The 18,092-nt window shown below is 44.1% G+C and overlaps 1 protein-coding gene across 1 annotated transcript in view; it reads right to left on the bottom strand.

The window, feature by feature from the left end:
- Positions 1-18,092, bottom strand: part of LOC138246379 (cyclic nucleotide-binding domain-containing protein 2-like) — a 1,069,494-nt gene that overhangs the window by 231,163 nt on the left and 820,239 nt on the right. The window contains exon 14 of the mRNA XM_069200950.1: positions 17,220-17,263. Within this exon, the coding sequence (XP_069057051.1) occupies positions 17,220-17,263 (44 nt within the window). The remainder of the gene's footprint in view (positions 1-17,219; positions 17,264-18,092) is intronic.

Raw genomic sequence — 18,092 nt, 5'->3', positions numbered from 1 at the left:
CATGAATGGCGGGCTGCTGAGAGGTCAAAACTGCCACTGGCAGCACTCGCAGATGTCGGCGGTTCGGAAGACACAAACGAACGACCACAGGAGGGGGAGGAAGAAACTCGACCAGGAGAGGAGAAGGAAAACGCTCATCAGAAGGACGAAGGACGAAGGAGAAGGAGAGTGGTGGTGCCTCGAGACACGGGAAACAGCGACTCCTGACTTCTACTCAGAAAGACAACCGGAGGCATCTGACGGGTTCAGCTGAGACAGGCAACCGGGAGGACGGAACGCTACCACCCACCACGCTTCTGGAGAAGCGTGGCACCTCCAGGTGCGTGGGATCACATACCTGTGAGAAAACGAGAGAGAGAGAGAGAGTGTGAGAGAACTGTATGTAAAGGGGGGGGAAGCAGAAGGGGATAACTAAAAGGAAAAAAAAAGGAACAAAACGGGCACTGAAAGGAGGGAGGGGGGGAAACAGACACACCACCAATTGAGCACCATGAAGCACTTTTAGTAGACAATTGCACTTTAAAGGCACTGCGCACAAAACGGCAGAGGCACCAAAGAAAAGGAAAAGAGGCACTGAGCACTATAATAAGGCCAAGCAGACCATTCCAGGACAGCGCATAGAAAAGACAGAAAACAGAAGAGAAACAGATAAAAAAAAGCTGTTAAGAAAGAGAAAGACAGGAAGAAAATAGAATAAAAAGACCGAAAACCAAAGGCTACCTGACCACTTACCATATTTCCTCTGTTCTCTCCACATGTACTTCCCGGGGACACCTGTACGCCAAAAAAACAAAGAGAGAGACGAGTGAAGAAGATACCACATCAGAAACAGCCATTCCACCCACCGCCCAAGAAGAAAACCTTAAACATACCTGTACCTTAACTCACCAATTACCACCTTAATCCAATAAAACACTGGTACACCGGAACAGGGCGTTAGAGTATTCCTTCCACGCGGGCCCCGGTCACAATAAGGTTACCAGGAATTAATTGAAGTCGGAATGTCCCCGTTCTTCCTTACCCAACAACATTACGGTTACCCCTGCTATTGATCCAAATATTATCATGTTTCGGAAAGGACCCCAAAAAAGGGGTGGATAGAGCTTGGTCTAATTGCCAAGATAAACTGTTGGACTTGGTGGATCCTCTCACTAGGATTTTTGATTTGCCAGAAGAGGCCAAAATGGAACAATCAACGATAGAACCTGTTCTACTTTCCAATTGGGCCCAACATGCTATTTGTATACTTGGCAATGCAAATACTCAATTAAGTATCTAAAGAAGGAAAAGTCTCCTACTGAAGATTGACCCCAAACTGGTGTCTTTGGCCTCTAAGGAAGAGGGCCCTTTGCCTAAAGGATTATTATTCAGAGACTCATTTATTAAGGATCTAGGCAAATTTGTCTCTACCTTGGCCACCTTGTATAAGGCCTAACTTTCTTTAAAAAATATTTTTTCTTCACAGGTTTTCTCCAGGGCCGGCAAAGGCAGGAGTCACTTTGCCGGCCGCTCCGCCAGGGGTCAAGACCCCAACAGAGACTCCTTCAATCAGCAGAGTCAGCCTGAGACCTACTCAGGATACAAGTCTCACTTATATCCCCGCTGATAAGAGGATACCATACCAGAGGCTATTCTAACAAAGGAGAACAATTTTCTGCTAAGTGTTTTCAATTCTGGCCCTCCTCCCGTAGGAGGCAGACTGGTCTTATTTGTAGATTCAAGGTTTCTTCTCACAACAGATCCCTGGGTGATTCAATCTATTCAGGGTTACCTCTTAGAGTTTTATCAACCTCCAATACAATCCAATTTCCCTCTTCCCCTTGTTTTTTCAAGATCAACATCAACTCCTCCACAGCGAGATCCAGTCTCTCCTCATGAAACGTGCCATATAACCAGTTCTCTCAGCACCATCTTCTTGGTTCAGAAAAAGAACCAAAAGTTTAAACTCATTCTGAACCTAAAGAGCTTCAAAACTTTGTAGTTTATCACCATTTCAAGATGGAAACTATGCTGCATCTCAGGGACATTTTACTGCAAAACGATTGGTTGGTCAAATTAGATCTTCAAGATGCTTACCTTACTGTACCAATTCATCCTTCTCACAGGAAATATCTCCAATTTCAATAGGGAGATTCTTTTTATCAGTACAAAGTTCTTCCTTTTGGCCTCTCCTCAGCCCCTTGGTGTTTCACCAAGATTCTCAAGCCAGTAGCGGCTTTCCTCCGATCTCATGGAGTACGTTTGATCCTTTACCTAGATGACTTTCTCCTTTTGGCACAGGACAGAGATCTTCTTCTTTATCACTTACATCTTTGTCAAAATCTTCTCCTCAAATTAGTATTTCTCATCAATTTTCAAATCATTCCAACTCAAAAGCTGGAATTTCTAGGTTTTCTCAAAGACACTACCCGATCTATTCTTTAACTTCCCCAACACAAGGTCACTCTTGTAAAGAAGTAAAAATCATCAATTATTATCCCTTCCTCACATCTCTCTCAGGACTCTGGCTCACCTGGTGGGGCTTCTTGCTTCTTTTATTCAGGCAATCTTTCCAGGCCCTCTTCCTTATCGCGCTCTCCAACGTTAAAGATTTGACATCTTCACAAAGGTCTTGCTTATTCCTATCCAGTTTCTCTAGACTCGGAGTCCAGAGAAGAGCTCCTGTGGTGGCTGACCCACTTAGATGCCTGGAATGGGAGAACAATCTTCTCTGCTGCCCAGATCTTGTATTAGAATCCAATGCAAGTCGGACTGGTTGGGGCACAAGGTGTGGTCGGTTCTCGACTGGAGGCAAATGGTCTCAGAGGGAGTCCTTCTTGCACATAAACAGTTTAGAGATGCTTGCAGGTTCCTTTACCATCCGATCCTTTACAAAAGAAAGAGTAAGTTGCACCATTCTTCTCAGGATGGACAACTCAACTGCTGTCCGACATATCAACCATCTTGGAGGCACCAGATCCAAGATTTTAGCAATCCTAGCGAAACATCTTTTGGAATATTATTTACATTGAAACATCTCAGTCAAAGAAGTTTACCTACCAGGAAGTTTAAATACAGTGGCAGACTGGTATTTCAGACATCTCCAGGATTCCAGCGATTGGCAACTGCATCCTTCAGTGTTCAATTGTCTTACTTCCATCCTTGGCAGTATGTCAATAGATCTTTTTACCTTTCGCCTCCATTTTCACCTTCCTTCCTTTTTCAGTTGGAGCCCTGATCCACAAGCCCTGGCTACAGACGCTTTCCTCCAAAATTGGCCGCTAACTCTTCTTTATGCTTTTCCTACTTTCCTTCTCATTCCTCAGGTCCTTACTCATGCACACAGGCAGCAATCTTCACTAGTTCTCATAACACCTTTTTGGCAAGTGCAACCTTGGTACCCAACTCTGTTGAAACTGGTAACCAACCGCCCTGTCTGGCTTCCTCCTTTCCCCAACTTACTGCTGGATCCTCGGGGTCGGCAACACTATATGGTTCTCGACAAATCCCTTTTTCTCATTACTTGGAAGATTTTGGGTCGTCCTGGAGAACCCCAGGAATTTTGGAGGATGCTATCAAGCTCATCCAACAGTCTAGGGCCCCTGGTATCTCGAGAGCCTATAAATTTGCATGGCCCGCTTGGTGCAGCTGATGTATGGACAGGAATTCAGATCCCTTTTCAGCTGGTGTAGTATTGGTGGTAAACTTCCCGACATCCTTGGCATCGCAGGGTAAAGCTTACCGCACTATCAATACTTACAGATCAGCAATTTCAGCTGAACATTACAGAGTCAGTGGCAGACCGATCGATGAACATCCTCTGATTTGCCAGCTATTAAAGGGAGTAAATTATGTTATTCCTCCATCTCCTAAATATAACATAATGTGGGATGTTAATTTGGTGTTAAAATTTTTCATTGCTTGCCCAGAGAATGCATTTCTTTCTCTTAAACAACTTTCTGCTAAATTAACAATGCTTTTATGTTTTATATCTTTAAAACGCGTTTCAAATGTTAAATCATTGGATGTTACCTTTTTCATCTTCTCTCCTTTGGGTGTTTCTTTTCAGGTTCGGAGACACACTAAAAGTAACTTAGCTTCTAATCATTATCCGTTTTTTACCTCTCAACCCAAATTGTGTGTTGGAAATTGTTTAAAGAGTTATGTAGCTCGTACTGCAGATTCTAGATCATTCTCGTCTTCCCAACTGCTCTTTTGTTTCCAAAAACCCCACAACCCTGTTTCCTCCCCTACTTTGACCCTTTGGGTTAAATGGATCATGTACCTAGCGGGGATTAACATAGACTCATTCGGCGCCCATTCAGCCAGAGGGTTGATGGCCTCTCGGGCTTTCTGGGCTGGAGCTTCTCTGCAGGATATTCTCAAATCTGCAAATTGGTCTAATGAAAACACGTTAACAACTTTTTATTTTAAAACAATTTCATATGTTTCTGATTCTGTTGTTTCTATGCTTTGAACATGCATAATATGACCCTCCGGTCTTGTAATAAAATTGAGATTTTCCTAGCCTTGGTTGCAGAAAGGCTAGATTTTATTAAAGACACGGAGGCGAGTATTATCCCACCATTTTTATTAACCCTTCCCTGTTCTTCTGTTACAGTTCCAACTCCCTCTCTCGGCGTTGGCTCCTCCTAGTTCACATGGTTTTCTTCCATTCGCACCGGAATTCTTCCTCAATGGATCTTCTCCCTGGAATCGTTCCGCATCTCATCAGTTTAACCCCTTCGCCTGGGGCAGTTTGCACTCATAACTTTTTGTCCACATAAGCTAGCCAAGCCAAATTTGTGTCCTTTTTTTCCAACATCCTAGGGATTCTAGAGGTACCCAGACTTTGTGGGTTCCCCTGAAGGAGGCCAAGAAATTTGCCAAAATACAGTGAAAATTTCGTTTTTTTTAAAACAATGGGAAAAAGTGGCTGCAGAAGAAGGCTTGTGGCTTTTTCCCTGAAAATGGCATCAACAAAGGGTTTGCGGTGCTAAAATCACCAGTTTCCCAGCTTTCAGGAACAGGCACACTTGAATCAGAAAACTAAATTTTTCAACACAAATTTGGCATTTTACTGGGACATACCCCATTTTTAAAAAATGTTGTGCTTTCAGCCTCCTTCCAGTCAGTGACAGAAATGGGCATGAAACCAATGCTGGATCCCAGACAACTAAACATTTCTGAAAAGTAGACAAGATTCTGAATTCAGCAAGGGGTCATTTGTGTAGATCCTACAAGGGTTTCCTACAGAAAATAACAACTGAAAAAGAAAAATATTGAAATTGAGGTAAAAAAACAGCAATTTTTCTCTACATTTTGCTCTGTAACTTTTTCCTGCAATGTCAGATTTTCGAAAGCAATATACCGTTACGTCTGCTGGACTCCTCTGGTTTTGGGGATATATAGGGCTTGTAGGTTCATCAAGAACCCTAGGTACCCAGAGCCAATAAATGAGCTGCACCCTGCAGTGCGTTTTCATTCTATACCGGGTATACAGCAATTCATTTGCTGAAATATAAAGAGTGAAAAATAGCTATCAAGAAAACCTTTGTATTACCAAAATAGGCACAAGATAAGGTGTTGAGGAGCAGTGGTTATTTGCACATCTCTGAGTTCCAGGGTGACCATACTAGCATGTGAATTACAGGGCATTTCTCAAATAGATGTCTTTTTTACACACTCTCTTATATTTGGAAGAAAAAAATGTAGAGAAAGACAAGAGGCAATAACACTTGTTTTGCTGATCTATGTTCCCCCAAGTCTCCCGATAAAAATGATACCTCACTTGTGTGGGTAGGCCTAGCGCCCGCGACAGGAAATGCCCCAAAACGCAACGTGGACACATCACATTTTTTGAAAGAAAACAGAGGTGTTTTTTGCAAAGGCCTACCTGTAGATTTTGGCCTCTAGCTCAGCCGACACCTAGGGAAACCTACCAAACCTGTGCATTTTTTAAAACTAGAGACCTAGGGGAATCCAAGATGGGGTGACTTGTGGGGCTCTGACCAGGTTCTGTTACCCAGAATCCTTTGCAAACCTCAAAATTTGGCTAAAAAAACAACTTTTCCTCACATTTTGGTGACAGAAAGTTCTGGAATTAGAGAGGAGCCACAAATTTCCTTCCACCCAGCGTTCCCACAAGTCTCCCGATAAAAATGATACCTCACTTGTGTGGGTAGGCCTAGCGCCCGCGACAGGAAATGCCCCAAAACGCAACGTGGACACATCACATTTTTTTAAAGAAAACAGAGGTGTTTTTTGCAAAGTGCCTACCTGTAGATTTTGGCCTCTAGCTCAGCCGGCACCTAGGGAAACCTACCAAACCTCTGCATTTTTTTAAACTAGGGACCTAGGGGAATTTAAGATGGGGTGACATGTGGGGCTCTGACCAGGTTCTGTTACCCAGAATCCTTTGCAAACCTCAAAATTTGGCTAAAAAAACATGTTTTCCACTCATTTCGGTGACAGAAAGTTGTGGAATCTGAGAGGAGCCCACAAAAGGAAATGGCAAAAAACACAACGTGGACACATCACATTTTTTCATAGAAAACAGTGCCTACCTGTGGATTTTGGCCTCTAGCTCAGCCGGCACCTGGGGAAACCTAGCAAACCAGAGCATTTTTGAAAACTAGAAAGAAACCCAGGGGAATCTACGATGGGGTGACTTGTGGGGCTCTGACCAGGTTCTGTTACCCAGAATCCTTTGCAAACATCACAATTTGGCCAAAAAAACACTTTTTCCTCTCATTTCGGTGACAGAAAGTTCTGAAATCTGAGAGGAGCCACAAATTTCCTTCCACCGTGCGTTCCCCTAAGTCTCTTGATAAAAATGGTACCTCACTTGTGTGGGTAGGCCTAGCGCCCACAAAAGGAAATGGCCCAAAACACAACGTGGACACATCACATTTTTTCACAGAAAACAGATGTGTTTTCTGCAGAGTGCCTACCTGTGGATTTTGGCCTCTAGCTCAGCCGGCCTCAGGGGGGCAGAAATGGAGAAATGGCCTAAAATAAATTTGCCCCCCAACCCCCCTCCCCGGGACTGACCCTTGCCTATGGGATCGCTCCCCCAGCGTGACATTGGCGCCAAAAATAAATCCCCAGTGCCTAGTGGTTTCTGCCCCCTTGGGGGCAGATTGACCTAAAATCGGCCACCCTGCCCCCAAGGGGGGTAGAAATGGTCTAAATACAATTTGCCCCCCAGGGGAGCGACCCTTGCCTAATGGGTCGCTCCCCATCTCTAAAAAAACAAACAAACACAAAAAAAATAAAAAAATTGACCTGGCGTCTAGAGGTTTCTGCCCCCCCTGGGGGCAGATCGGCTTAACAAGAGGCCGATCTGCTCCCAGGGGGGGCAGAAATGGCCTAAAATAAATTTGCCCCCCCAACAATCCCCCGGGAGTGACCCTTGCCTACGGGGTCGCTCCCTCTGCGCCAAAACAAAAATCCACGGTGCCTAGTGTTTTCTGCCCCCTTGGGGGCAGATTGACCTAAAATCGCCCAATCTGCCCCCAAGGGGGGCAAAAAAGGTCTAAATACAATTTGCCCCCCAGGGGAGCGACCCTTGCCTAATGGGTCGCTCCCCATCTCTAAAAAAACGAACAAACACAAAAAAACACAACAAAAAAAATTTGCCCTGGCGCCTAGAGGTTTCTGCCCCCCCTGGGGGCAAATCGGCCTAATAATAGGCCGATCTGCCCCCAGGGGGGGCAGAAATGGCCTAAAATAAATTTGCCCCCCCAACAACCCCCTGGGAGTGACCCTTGCCTACGGGGTCGCTCACCCTGCGTGACATTGGCGCCAAAAAAAAAAATCCCCGGTGCCTAGTGGTCTAAATACAATTTGCCCCACACGGGAGCGACCCTTGCCTAATGGGTCGCTCCCCATCTCTAAAAAAACAAACAAACAAAACAAAAAACACAAAAAAAAAAATTGCCCTGGCTCCTAGAGGTTTCTGCCCCCAATGGCCTAAAATAAATTTGCCCCCAACGGGAGAGACCCTTGCCTTCGGGGTCGCTCCCCCTGCGTGACATTGGTGCCAAAAAAAAAATCCTCGGTGCCTAGTGGTTTCTGCCCCCCCGGTGGCAGATCAGCCTAATAACAGGCCGATTTGCCCCCAGGGAGGGCAGAAAAGGCCTTCCTAAAAAATGCCTCCCATTGGGAGCGACCCATGCCCAAGGGGTCGCTCCCTTATGCCACTGGTGTCTAGTGGGTGTTTTGAAACGCTTGGAGAGACTTCAAAGGGAAGGAAATACATTTCCTTCCCTTTGAAGCCTCTCCGGGCCTCCCCCACGTGATCGAAAGAGAAATTGCATTTCTCTTTCGATTGCGCTGGAAGCTGAGGTTCCAGCGCGATGGGGGAGGCCCTGTGACAAATCAGCGCGCGTTCGCGCACTGACGTCACAGGGGGGTGGGGGTGTCGGGGGTGGAAGGGGAAGGGCTTCCCCTTCCATCCCTGCCTTGGGGGGGTGGGTGGGGAGCACAGGTGGGAAGCACTAGTGCTCCCCCCAGTTCCTGTGCCTTGGACGAGGTGACCTCGTCCAAGGCACACGGGAACTGATGCCTTGGACGAGGTCACCTCGTCCAAGGCACAGTACAGGTTAAAGACTGTTTTATGGACCTTTTCGCCACGTTGACTATTTTTTCATGCTGTTTTGTTTGTTACTTATACACATATTTAGTTCTTGCAACAAGAAAAGAGGACTTGTTGTTCTCAGTCAATATAGTTATAATTATACTCAACGTCCTATTGGTTGTTCTCTTTAACCACTTGGGTGCCTTGGACGAGGTCACCTCGTCCTACACCCGGGAACTGGGTCTGTGCTCCCCACCCACATCCCCAAGGCAGGGATGGAAGGGGAAGCCCTTCCCCTTCCACCCCTTCCACCCCCCACCCCCGTGACGTCAGCGCGCATCGCGTGCTGACAATCACAGAGGGCCTCCTCCCATCGCTTCCAGCGTGATCGAAAGAGAGGGGTTGGGGGGCTAAATTTATTTTAGCCCATTTCTGCCCCCTCTGGGGGCAGATCGGCCTATTATTAGGCCGATCTGCCCATAGGGGGGGCAGAAACCTCTAGACGCAAGGGCACATTTTTTTTGTGTGTTTTTTTTTTGTTTGTTTGGTTTTTTTTAGATGGGGAGTGACCCATTAGGCAAGGGTCGCTCCCCTGGGGGGCAAATTGTATTTAGACCATTTCTGCCCCGGACTATTTTTGCTATGCCAATCTGCCCCCAAGGTGGGCAGAAACCACTAGGCACCGGGGATTTTTTTTTTGCGCCAATGTCACGCATGGGGAGCGTCCCCGTAGGCAAGGCTCGCTCGGGAGGGGGAAGGGTTGGGGGGGTGGGAGGCAAATTTATTTTAGGCCATTTCTGCCCCCCCTGGGGACAGATCGACCTATTATTAGGCCGATCTGCCACCAGGGGGGGCAGAAACCTCTAAACGCCAGGGCAAAAAAAAAATGTGTGTTTTTTTTTTTTTTTAGAGATGGGAGCGACCCATTAGGCAAGGGCCGCTCCCCTGGGGGAGCAAATTGTATTTAGACCATTTCTGCCCCCCTTGGGGGCAGATTGGCCGATTTTAGGTCAAACCACTAGTCACTGGGGATTTCTTTTTGGCGCCAATGTCACGCAGGGGGAGCGACCCCGTAGGCAAGGGTCGCTCCCGGGGGGGTTTGGGGTGGGTGGGGGGGGCAAATTTATTTTAGGCCATTTCTGCCCCCCCTGGGGGCAGATTGGCCTATTGTTATTAGGACGATCTGCTCCCGGGGGGGGCAGAAACCTCTAGGCGCCAGGGCAAATGTTATTTTTGTGTTTTTTTTGTGTTTTTTTTTTTTTTTTTTAGATGGGGAGCTACCCATTAGGCAAGGGTCGCTCCCCTGGGGGGCAAATTGTATTTACACCATTTCTGCCTTCCTTGGGTTCAGATTGGCGGACTTTCAGTCAATCTGCCCCCAAGGGGGCAGAAACCACTAGGCACCGGGGATTTTTTTTTTGCGCCAATGTCACGCAAGGGGAGCGACCCCGTAGGCAAGGGTCGCTCCCGGGGTGGGATTGGGGGGGGTGAGGGGGCAAATTTATTTTAGGCCATTTCGGTCCCCCCCCCCCCGGGCCGGCTGAGCTAGAGGCCAAAATCCACAGGTAGGCACTTTGCAAAAAACAGCTCTGTTTTCTGTGAAAAAATGTGATGTGTCCACGTTGTGTTTTGGGGCATTTCCTGTCGCGGGCGCTAGGTCTTCCCACACAAGTGAGGTATCATTTTTATCGGGAGACTTGGGGGAACGCTGGGTGGAAGGAAATTTGTGGCTCCTCTCAGATTCCAGAACTTTCTGTCACGGAAATGTGAGGAAAAATTGTTTTTTTAGCCAAATTTTGAGGTTTGCAAAGGATTCTGGGTAACAGAACATGGTCAGAGCCCCACAAGTCACCCCATCTTGGATTCCCCTACGTCTCTAGTTTTCAAAAATGCACAGGTTTGGTAGGTTTCCCTAGGTGCCGGCTGAGCTAGAGGCCAAAAGCTACAGGTAGGTACTTTGCAAAAAACACCTCTGTTTTCTTTAAAAAAATGTGATGAGTCCACGTTGTGTTTTGGGGCATTTCCTGTCACGGGCGCTAGGCCTACCCACACAAGTGAGGTACCATTTTTACCGGGAGGCTTGGGGGAGCGCTGGGTGGAAGGAAATTTGTGGCTCCTCTCAGATTCCAGAACTTTCTGTCAGCGAAATGTGAGGAAAGCGTGTTTTTTTAGCCAAATTTTTCGGTTTGCAAAGGATTCTGGGTAACAGAACCTGGTCAGAGCCCCACAAGTCGCCCCATCTTGGATTCCACTAGGTCTCTAGTTTTCAGAAATGCACAGGTTTGGTAGGTTTGCCTAGGTGCCGGCTGAGCTACAGGCCAAAATCTACAGGTAGGCACTTTGCAAAAAACACCTCTGTTTTCTGTCAAAAATTGTGATGTGTCCACGTTGTGTTTAGGGGCATTTCCTGTAGTAGGCGCTAGGACTAGCCACACAAGTGAGGTATCATTTTTATCGGGAGACTTGGGGGAACGCTGGGTGGAAGGACATTTGTGGCTCCTCTCAGATTCCAGAACTTTCTGTCACCAAAATGTGAGGAAAATGTGTTTTTTTAGACAGATTTTGAGGTTTGCAAAGGATTCTGGGTAACAGAACCTGGTCAGAGCCCCACAAGTCACCCCATCTTGGATTCCCCTAGGTCTCTAGTTTTCAAAAATGCACAGGTTTGGTAGGTTTCTCTATGTGCCGGCTGAGCTAGAGGCCAAAATCTATGGGTAGGTACTTTGCAAAAAACACCTCTGTTTTTATTAAAAAAATGTGATGTGTCCACGTTGTGTTTTGGGGCATTTCCTGTCGCGGGCGCTAGGCCTACCCACACAAGTGAGGTATCATTTTTATCAGGAGACTTGGGGAAACATAGAATAGCAAACCAAGTGTTATTGCCCCTTGTCTTTCCCTACATTTTTTCCTTCCAAATATAAGAGAGTGTGTAAAAAAGACATCTATTTGAGAAATGCCCTGTAATTCACATGCTAGTATGGTCACCCCGGAATTCAGAGATGTGCAAATAACCACTGCTCCTCAACACCTTATCTTGTGCCCATTTTGGAAATACAAAGGTTTTCTTGATAGCTATTTTTCACTCTTTATATTTCAGCAAATGAATTGCTGTATACCTGGTATAGAATGAAAACGCACTGCAGGATGCAGCTCATTTATTGGCTCTGGGTACCGAAGGTTCTTGATGAACCTACAAGCCCTATATATCTCCACAACCAGAGGAGTCCAGCAGACATAACGGTATATTGCTTTCGAAAATCTGACATTGCAGGAAAAAGTTACAGAGTAAAACGTAGAGAAAAATTGCTGTTTTTTTCACTTCAATTTCAATATTTTTCTTTTTCAGTTGTTATTTTCTGTAGGAAACCCTTGTAGGATCTACACAAATGACCGGTTGCTGAATTCAGAATTGTGTCTACTTTTCAGAAATGTTTAGGGGTCTGGGATCCAGCATTGGTTTCACACCCATTTCTGTCACTGACTGGAAGGAGGCTGAAAGCACAACATTTTTTAAAAATGGGGTATGTCCCAGTAAAATGCCAAATTTGTATTGAAAAATTGTGTTTTCTGATTCAAGTCTGCCTGTTCCTAAAAGCTGGGAAGTTGGTGATTTTAGCACTGTAAATCCTTTGTTGATGCCATTTTCAGGGAAAAAAACACAAGTCTTCTTCTAGAGCCACTTTTTCCCATTTTTAAAAAAAAAAACGAAATTGTCACTGTATTTTGGCTAATCTCTTGGCCTCCTTCAGGGGAACCCACAAAGTCTGGGTACCTCTAGAATCCCTAGGATGGTGGAAAAAAAGGACGCAAATTTGGCTTGGCTAGCTTATGTGGACAAAAGGTTATGAGGGCCTAAGCGCGAACTGCCCCAAATGGCCAAAAAAAGGCCTGGCACAGGAGGGGGAAAAGGCCTGGCAGTGAAGGGGTTAATAATGTCACTTTGTAGTTTTATCAGTTTCTCTTTGGGAATTGTAGTACCTACTTGGCTGCTGTAGAAATTAAAGCAAGAAAAGACTGCATAATACTTGGCTCCTGTCTTTAATAAAATCGAGCTTTTCTGACACCAAAGCTAGGAAAATGTCAGTTTTTGTAAAACATTTCTTAAGGTGTCAATTAACAAAGCAAAACAAAATCATGCCCTGGGTGGAACAATATTTACTTTTACACTTCTAATTAGAGTTTCTTTTTATATCTGTCATTTCCCTGATAATATTTCAGCCATTCTTAAGATGCTTTATCGTTTTTAAAATATGGTAATAGTAATGTTTGTAGAGCAGAGAAATCATGTAAAAGATTTAGCAGAAGTTATATCTGCACATCCAATCATCTAATCGGAGTTTCTTTTTAAACCTCTCATTTTTTTTAGTATTTGAGATCTGTTTTTTTTTCAAAATTATAATCTGTGATACTATTTACCATTTGTATATTACGCACCCAAACTAAACTCTGTCTTGACGCTCAAGCAACAAGAACTACAGGCGGAGCTGATCCTGCCAGGAAACAACACTGTGATCAGCAAGCCCAGGAGCACCAACATAGCCTTCTGAGCTATATATCCAGTATGCCAACTGTCCAGACCTTACCACCTATCACTTAATTAAGCCTCTTTATATACAACTGTAAAAACCTGGGTCACACCTGGTTGAGTTAAAGCACTCATCGACCTACGTGTGACATGCAGATCACAATCTGGCATCCAAGACAGGGCTAACCCAGTCTTTTATACTTCTAAGAGGATACATTAAAAGATCACTATTTATTTAGTTGGATAACAATAACACTTGTTTGCAGCGCCACAGGGGGCGCACTGCGCACAGAAAGGTCAAGTTATTGTTAATTTATCAATTTTAATACCCACGTTGTGTTCCGACAACCAACTTCTTTCCCCTTCATTACCTGCATATTTGCATTGTTTACACAGCTGTTTATTTCAACCTGGCAGAATCGCAATCCTCCTGAGTACAACGGGTAATAACGCCTGGGCCTTTTCTTGGGTAGTAAGTCGCATCTAGAATTCCCCAGGATGATTGTCGAATATTATAAGGGGAAAAAAGCTGTCCTAATTATCCTGCGCACTTTTATGGCGCAGCATGTCAAGCTGCTTCCTTCGCATACAGCGCTGGAGCTTCTGAAGAATGCATTTTTTATTTGATACTGGGGTCTATTCATTAGCCTGAAAAACCGAATCCTTGCTGAAAAATAGACACCTTTATGGTCTCCTGCTGACACATATGAATGATAACCAGTGTCCTTTCTCGAACAAACGAGTGACTAACGTTTCTGATTGCCACGCTCTAGAATATAACTTGTTTGTTTCAAGGGTTCGACGCCCTTGGCTGATTGGACCAGGATGCAAGTCCATAATTGTTGTTTATGTTTCCTGCCTGCTGTTAAAGGGCAAAAGCGTGTTGGCGCCCATAGTAATTATGGTAATATATTTATACCAATGGATAGCAAGGTTTCAGTTAAAAAAAAATGCAAGCTCGGTTTTCTGCGTGCGTGAATAGGAATGCCTGGTATCCACTCCTATTTTATTTTTAATTTGATTTTTTTTTTTTTGCAAAGCGCACTTTTGCAACGTGACGTTAGTTCATGGCGCTTGATCTGAAATGCTGCTGAAGTGACAATCCAACAGCCAGTGGTGACTAAGGCGCTCATAAGCCTGGCATACATAACATAAAAGATGCAAACAAGCAGTTCCCAAAGAACAAGGGCTGACAGCACGGACTACCAGCATCCACAAGTACTGCAGCGATACATACAGCCCAAGGTGCCTCCTGTGCAGACTACTCTCAGCTAAATAATGTGTTTTGGATAAAGGCAGACTGACTCCGAGTCACTGAGAACTAACGTACAGGCGCAATTAGCCAAACACAGTAAGGACTAGGGCCTAGGGCCAGATGTAGCAAGCAGTTTTGCCCATTCTGTGTCTATGGGAAAATGTGTTCGTACATATGGCCCTTGGTGTACAATTCCTTTTTAGAGGTCGCAAACACAAAAAAGCATTTTGGTATGTATTAGTCCCAAATCACGATTCGGTTCATATTACCGAATCTCAATTTGGAATTGCGAATACATACCGATTCGGTATTTGGAAGGGTCACAGTTAGGAAATCCCTTTCTAATGCCAAAGCTGAATGGGATGTATGAATGTTTTGTGACTGAAATGTGGTCGCAAAACATTTGCACTTTACCACCAATTCAAAGTTGATGGTAACCCATTTGCAAATGAAAAGGTGTCCCCTCCCCTTAGAGAATGCTTATAAAAATATTCATACATCCCATTATGATTCGTATTTGGAAGGGACGCCCTAAACACTCCCCTTCCAAATATCGAATTGGTATGTATTTGCAGTTTGGGATTAATGCATGCCAAAATGCCTTTTTCTTCAAATTGGGCCATTTGAAACCTCAAAAAGGAGTACTACATCTAACCCTTAGTTTACTCACTTGTGCAAGGGTAGCATGCACACATGTGCAGATGGTGCTTTTAGGGGCCTGAGCACCTACAGCAGTCACTCAGCTATGAAAAGTCAAGTTCAGTCAGGGACCCATCTAGACCTGAATGGCTAGAGGGGGCTAACAGGACTAGCAATGGGCCTGGACAAGCATTTCTAGAAAAGGGGTTGGAGCTATCCTCATAGCCAATACAGATGCAGTTTGGGGATCACGCCTGGTAATTCTTGGAAACACTGCTGAGACCACTCTCAACCAATGTTTCAGCCTGAGCCTTATGCACAATCACATAAATGCCAGCATGTTTTCTTGGAGCCCAGGCTGTCACCAACTATGTAGAAATAACAATAGTGTTTTAGTGGGACATGCTGCAAACAATCAGAAGTCATGGTAGATTAATCCACACATATATTCACATAGGACTCTTTCAAACATTTACTTGTGCCTAATATTTGTATTGACCACACCATGGCTTTTCCGATTCTCTGACATATTCAGGTGTGTTCCTGTGTTAATTTCACAATATTTTTTTTCCTAAGAAGCTCTTTATAACACATTGGCACCAGATTCTTAATAACCCAGTGCATGTTGTAAATGTTACTCGTTTGCAAGACTTTGTATCTCAGAAATCCAGGCTTTTTGCCACAGCAGATCCTAGGATATAATATTTACAAATGTACAGTAATTTCAAGCATTAGCAAATGTTGTATGCTAGCTGATATGCCTCTAACTCAGCATTGAAAGAACTATTCCACCATCAAAATGCATTTCCTGTGTGACTTTGGACCTTTTTCACCAACTGCATTTTTGAACAAGGTTCAGGGAGCTAACATGCCGTTTATTAATATAAATATCAATAGGAATAGTTATGTTTATGTTTGGCGTTTGCGACAGCTTTTCCCAGATGTTCCCAGACTATTGCTTTTCCAAAGAATTCAGTCATTATATATGTACACAGAGGGGTTTTAGGTCAACAGCTTCCTTGATTGGTCTGTTCAGGTGTCATTCACATTTTGCTTCTGCCCACCACTGCATATAACACTGGCCATGGACCAGGCTGCTTTACCTGGCAGCATACGTTCTTAGTGACTGCACAGTGCATGCACACATTGTTCATTGCCACCAAAAAGTAGTTATTTTCTCTTCATTGACAAAGCTGGAGTAACATGTGCTTTATGTTCTATTGCTTGTTTAGAATAACTTTAAAAAACAGCAATTTTTTGCCTATGCTTTTGGCACCACATTAAACAGTGACTTTCGTAAAAGTAGAAGTTATTCAGTGAAATTGTAACATTGTGACAGCTTGCGATTTGAGTTCTTGGTTAAGTTGTGATTTATACTTTTCTCCTTCACAAACAGTAGTAAAATCCATGTTACTATTTAAAGGCATGCTATTTTTGTTTGTTTTTTATAATCCCTATTAAAATAGCCACAGTAGTAAACGATTTTTAAATTTAAAATATGCATTACAACCATAGAGGAGCCACATTTCAGCTGCTGCATAGTTTCTTTTTTGGCACATGCTTGTGATAAAAAAAGAAACAAAAAAGTAACCATCACAACAGCTTGCCAAGGCCAAACCTGCCAGCCTTGTCACTTCTTATGAGGTGGATCACACCACCGTCAAGACAGAAAGAACAACACAGGAAGTATGCTTAAAATTAAGCCCTCCTACAAGGAATTCCCAGCATCCTCCTAGATTTATGTCCTGTCTCATTATGGGAACTGGTATGAAATTCACATAAATGCACTTTAAACGAGAACTCCCATCCAAACAACACAAAAATGATCTCCTCCGGACATCCCCACTACATTACCTTACGTTTTTGAAGTCCCATGGAGGAGATACTTCAATTAATACGAGGAGCAGAAAACATCATTTATTCCCCACCCTACCCCGCCCCACCTCAGTTGTCAAAATAAGGAAGAGATATTTTCGAAACTTTACTTTAGTAACTTGGAGTAGAATTACGGAGTGCGGGTATTTTAATTATAGTCCTTATTTAAACGTTCTCCTTTATAATTAATATACAGTGTAAGTTGCAGTTTAACAATTATGCATCACATGTCATGATTTCGTACTTTGAAATGAGCCATTGCTGAACTTTTCCAGCTTGATCCCATGGCTAGATACACTTTCAGTACTAAAATAAATTGTGCACTATGAAGAAGCAGAAAGGAAAGGTTCGTTTCAATTACATACCTTTGGCTGCTTGACGCTCCCATTCTTGTCATTTTCTTTTTCACCTGGACAAAGATGAAGATAATGGTTTGAGCTAGGATGCATGCGCCAGACTTTCAGAACACATTATTTTACAAATCGCAGGGATACTTGGAGAATGTTGAAAATACCAGCAACCGCAGGAATACTTAGAGAATGTTGAAAATACCATAAATTACTCAGGTTTTCTATTTCCTTGCTTTCAGGATTTTGTTAATTTACAAGATCATAGCAACCTACCTGAAACCGCATCTGCCTTGTTTAGTACACATCAAAAGCATCACTTCTCAGCACAGTTTTGAGTAAGAATCCAAAAATCCCCTTAATGGGTGTAGCACGCCAGTTATTTACACCAGAGCCTGAGGTGTATGGGTGGAAAATGGATGAGAATTAATGTGGCATCTATGATTACTAAGAAATCCTGCAAATCTGCCATTGATGTCCGCTCACAGAATAACTGCGACCGTTTTGTAGCATGGGAGCCAGTACTTAATGTTAGCCAGGTGTTGCCTGTGCCAAATACAGGACTTCTTGTACCATCGCGCAGTAGCAGCTTTATTTAGCAGAATATACTGACTCAGCTCAGCTGAGCCGCTCATATAGAAAACACTTTCTTGGATGACTGTAGTCATTGACATTCGCTGTCTAAAATTAATAACAACTTTGGTACTAATGATGATGGCATGTAGTGCCAGAGGGTTTCTGAACGTTAGTACCGGCTGGAGCTCGACCGGTGCAACATTCCCAACTCGTGGGGCCACGGGCTGGCTTTCACCTCCAAGTTAGGTCAGGTACTGATGCTTTGCTAGGTCCTGTCTAGAGGATCTATTAAATACATATTCCTCAAACTGGGGG

This window comes from Pleurodeles waltl, chromosome 1_2, assembly GCF_031143425.1.
Source record: "Pleurodeles waltl isolate 20211129_DDA chromosome 1_2, aPleWal1.hap1.20221129, whole genome shotgun sequence".
Lineage (NCBI taxonomy): Eukaryota > Metazoa > Chordata > Amphibia > Caudata > Salamandridae > Pleurodeles > Pleurodeles waltl.
The sequence above is the reverse complement of the archived record's forward strand: the minus strand, read 5'-3'. Positions and strand labels throughout refer to the sequence as shown.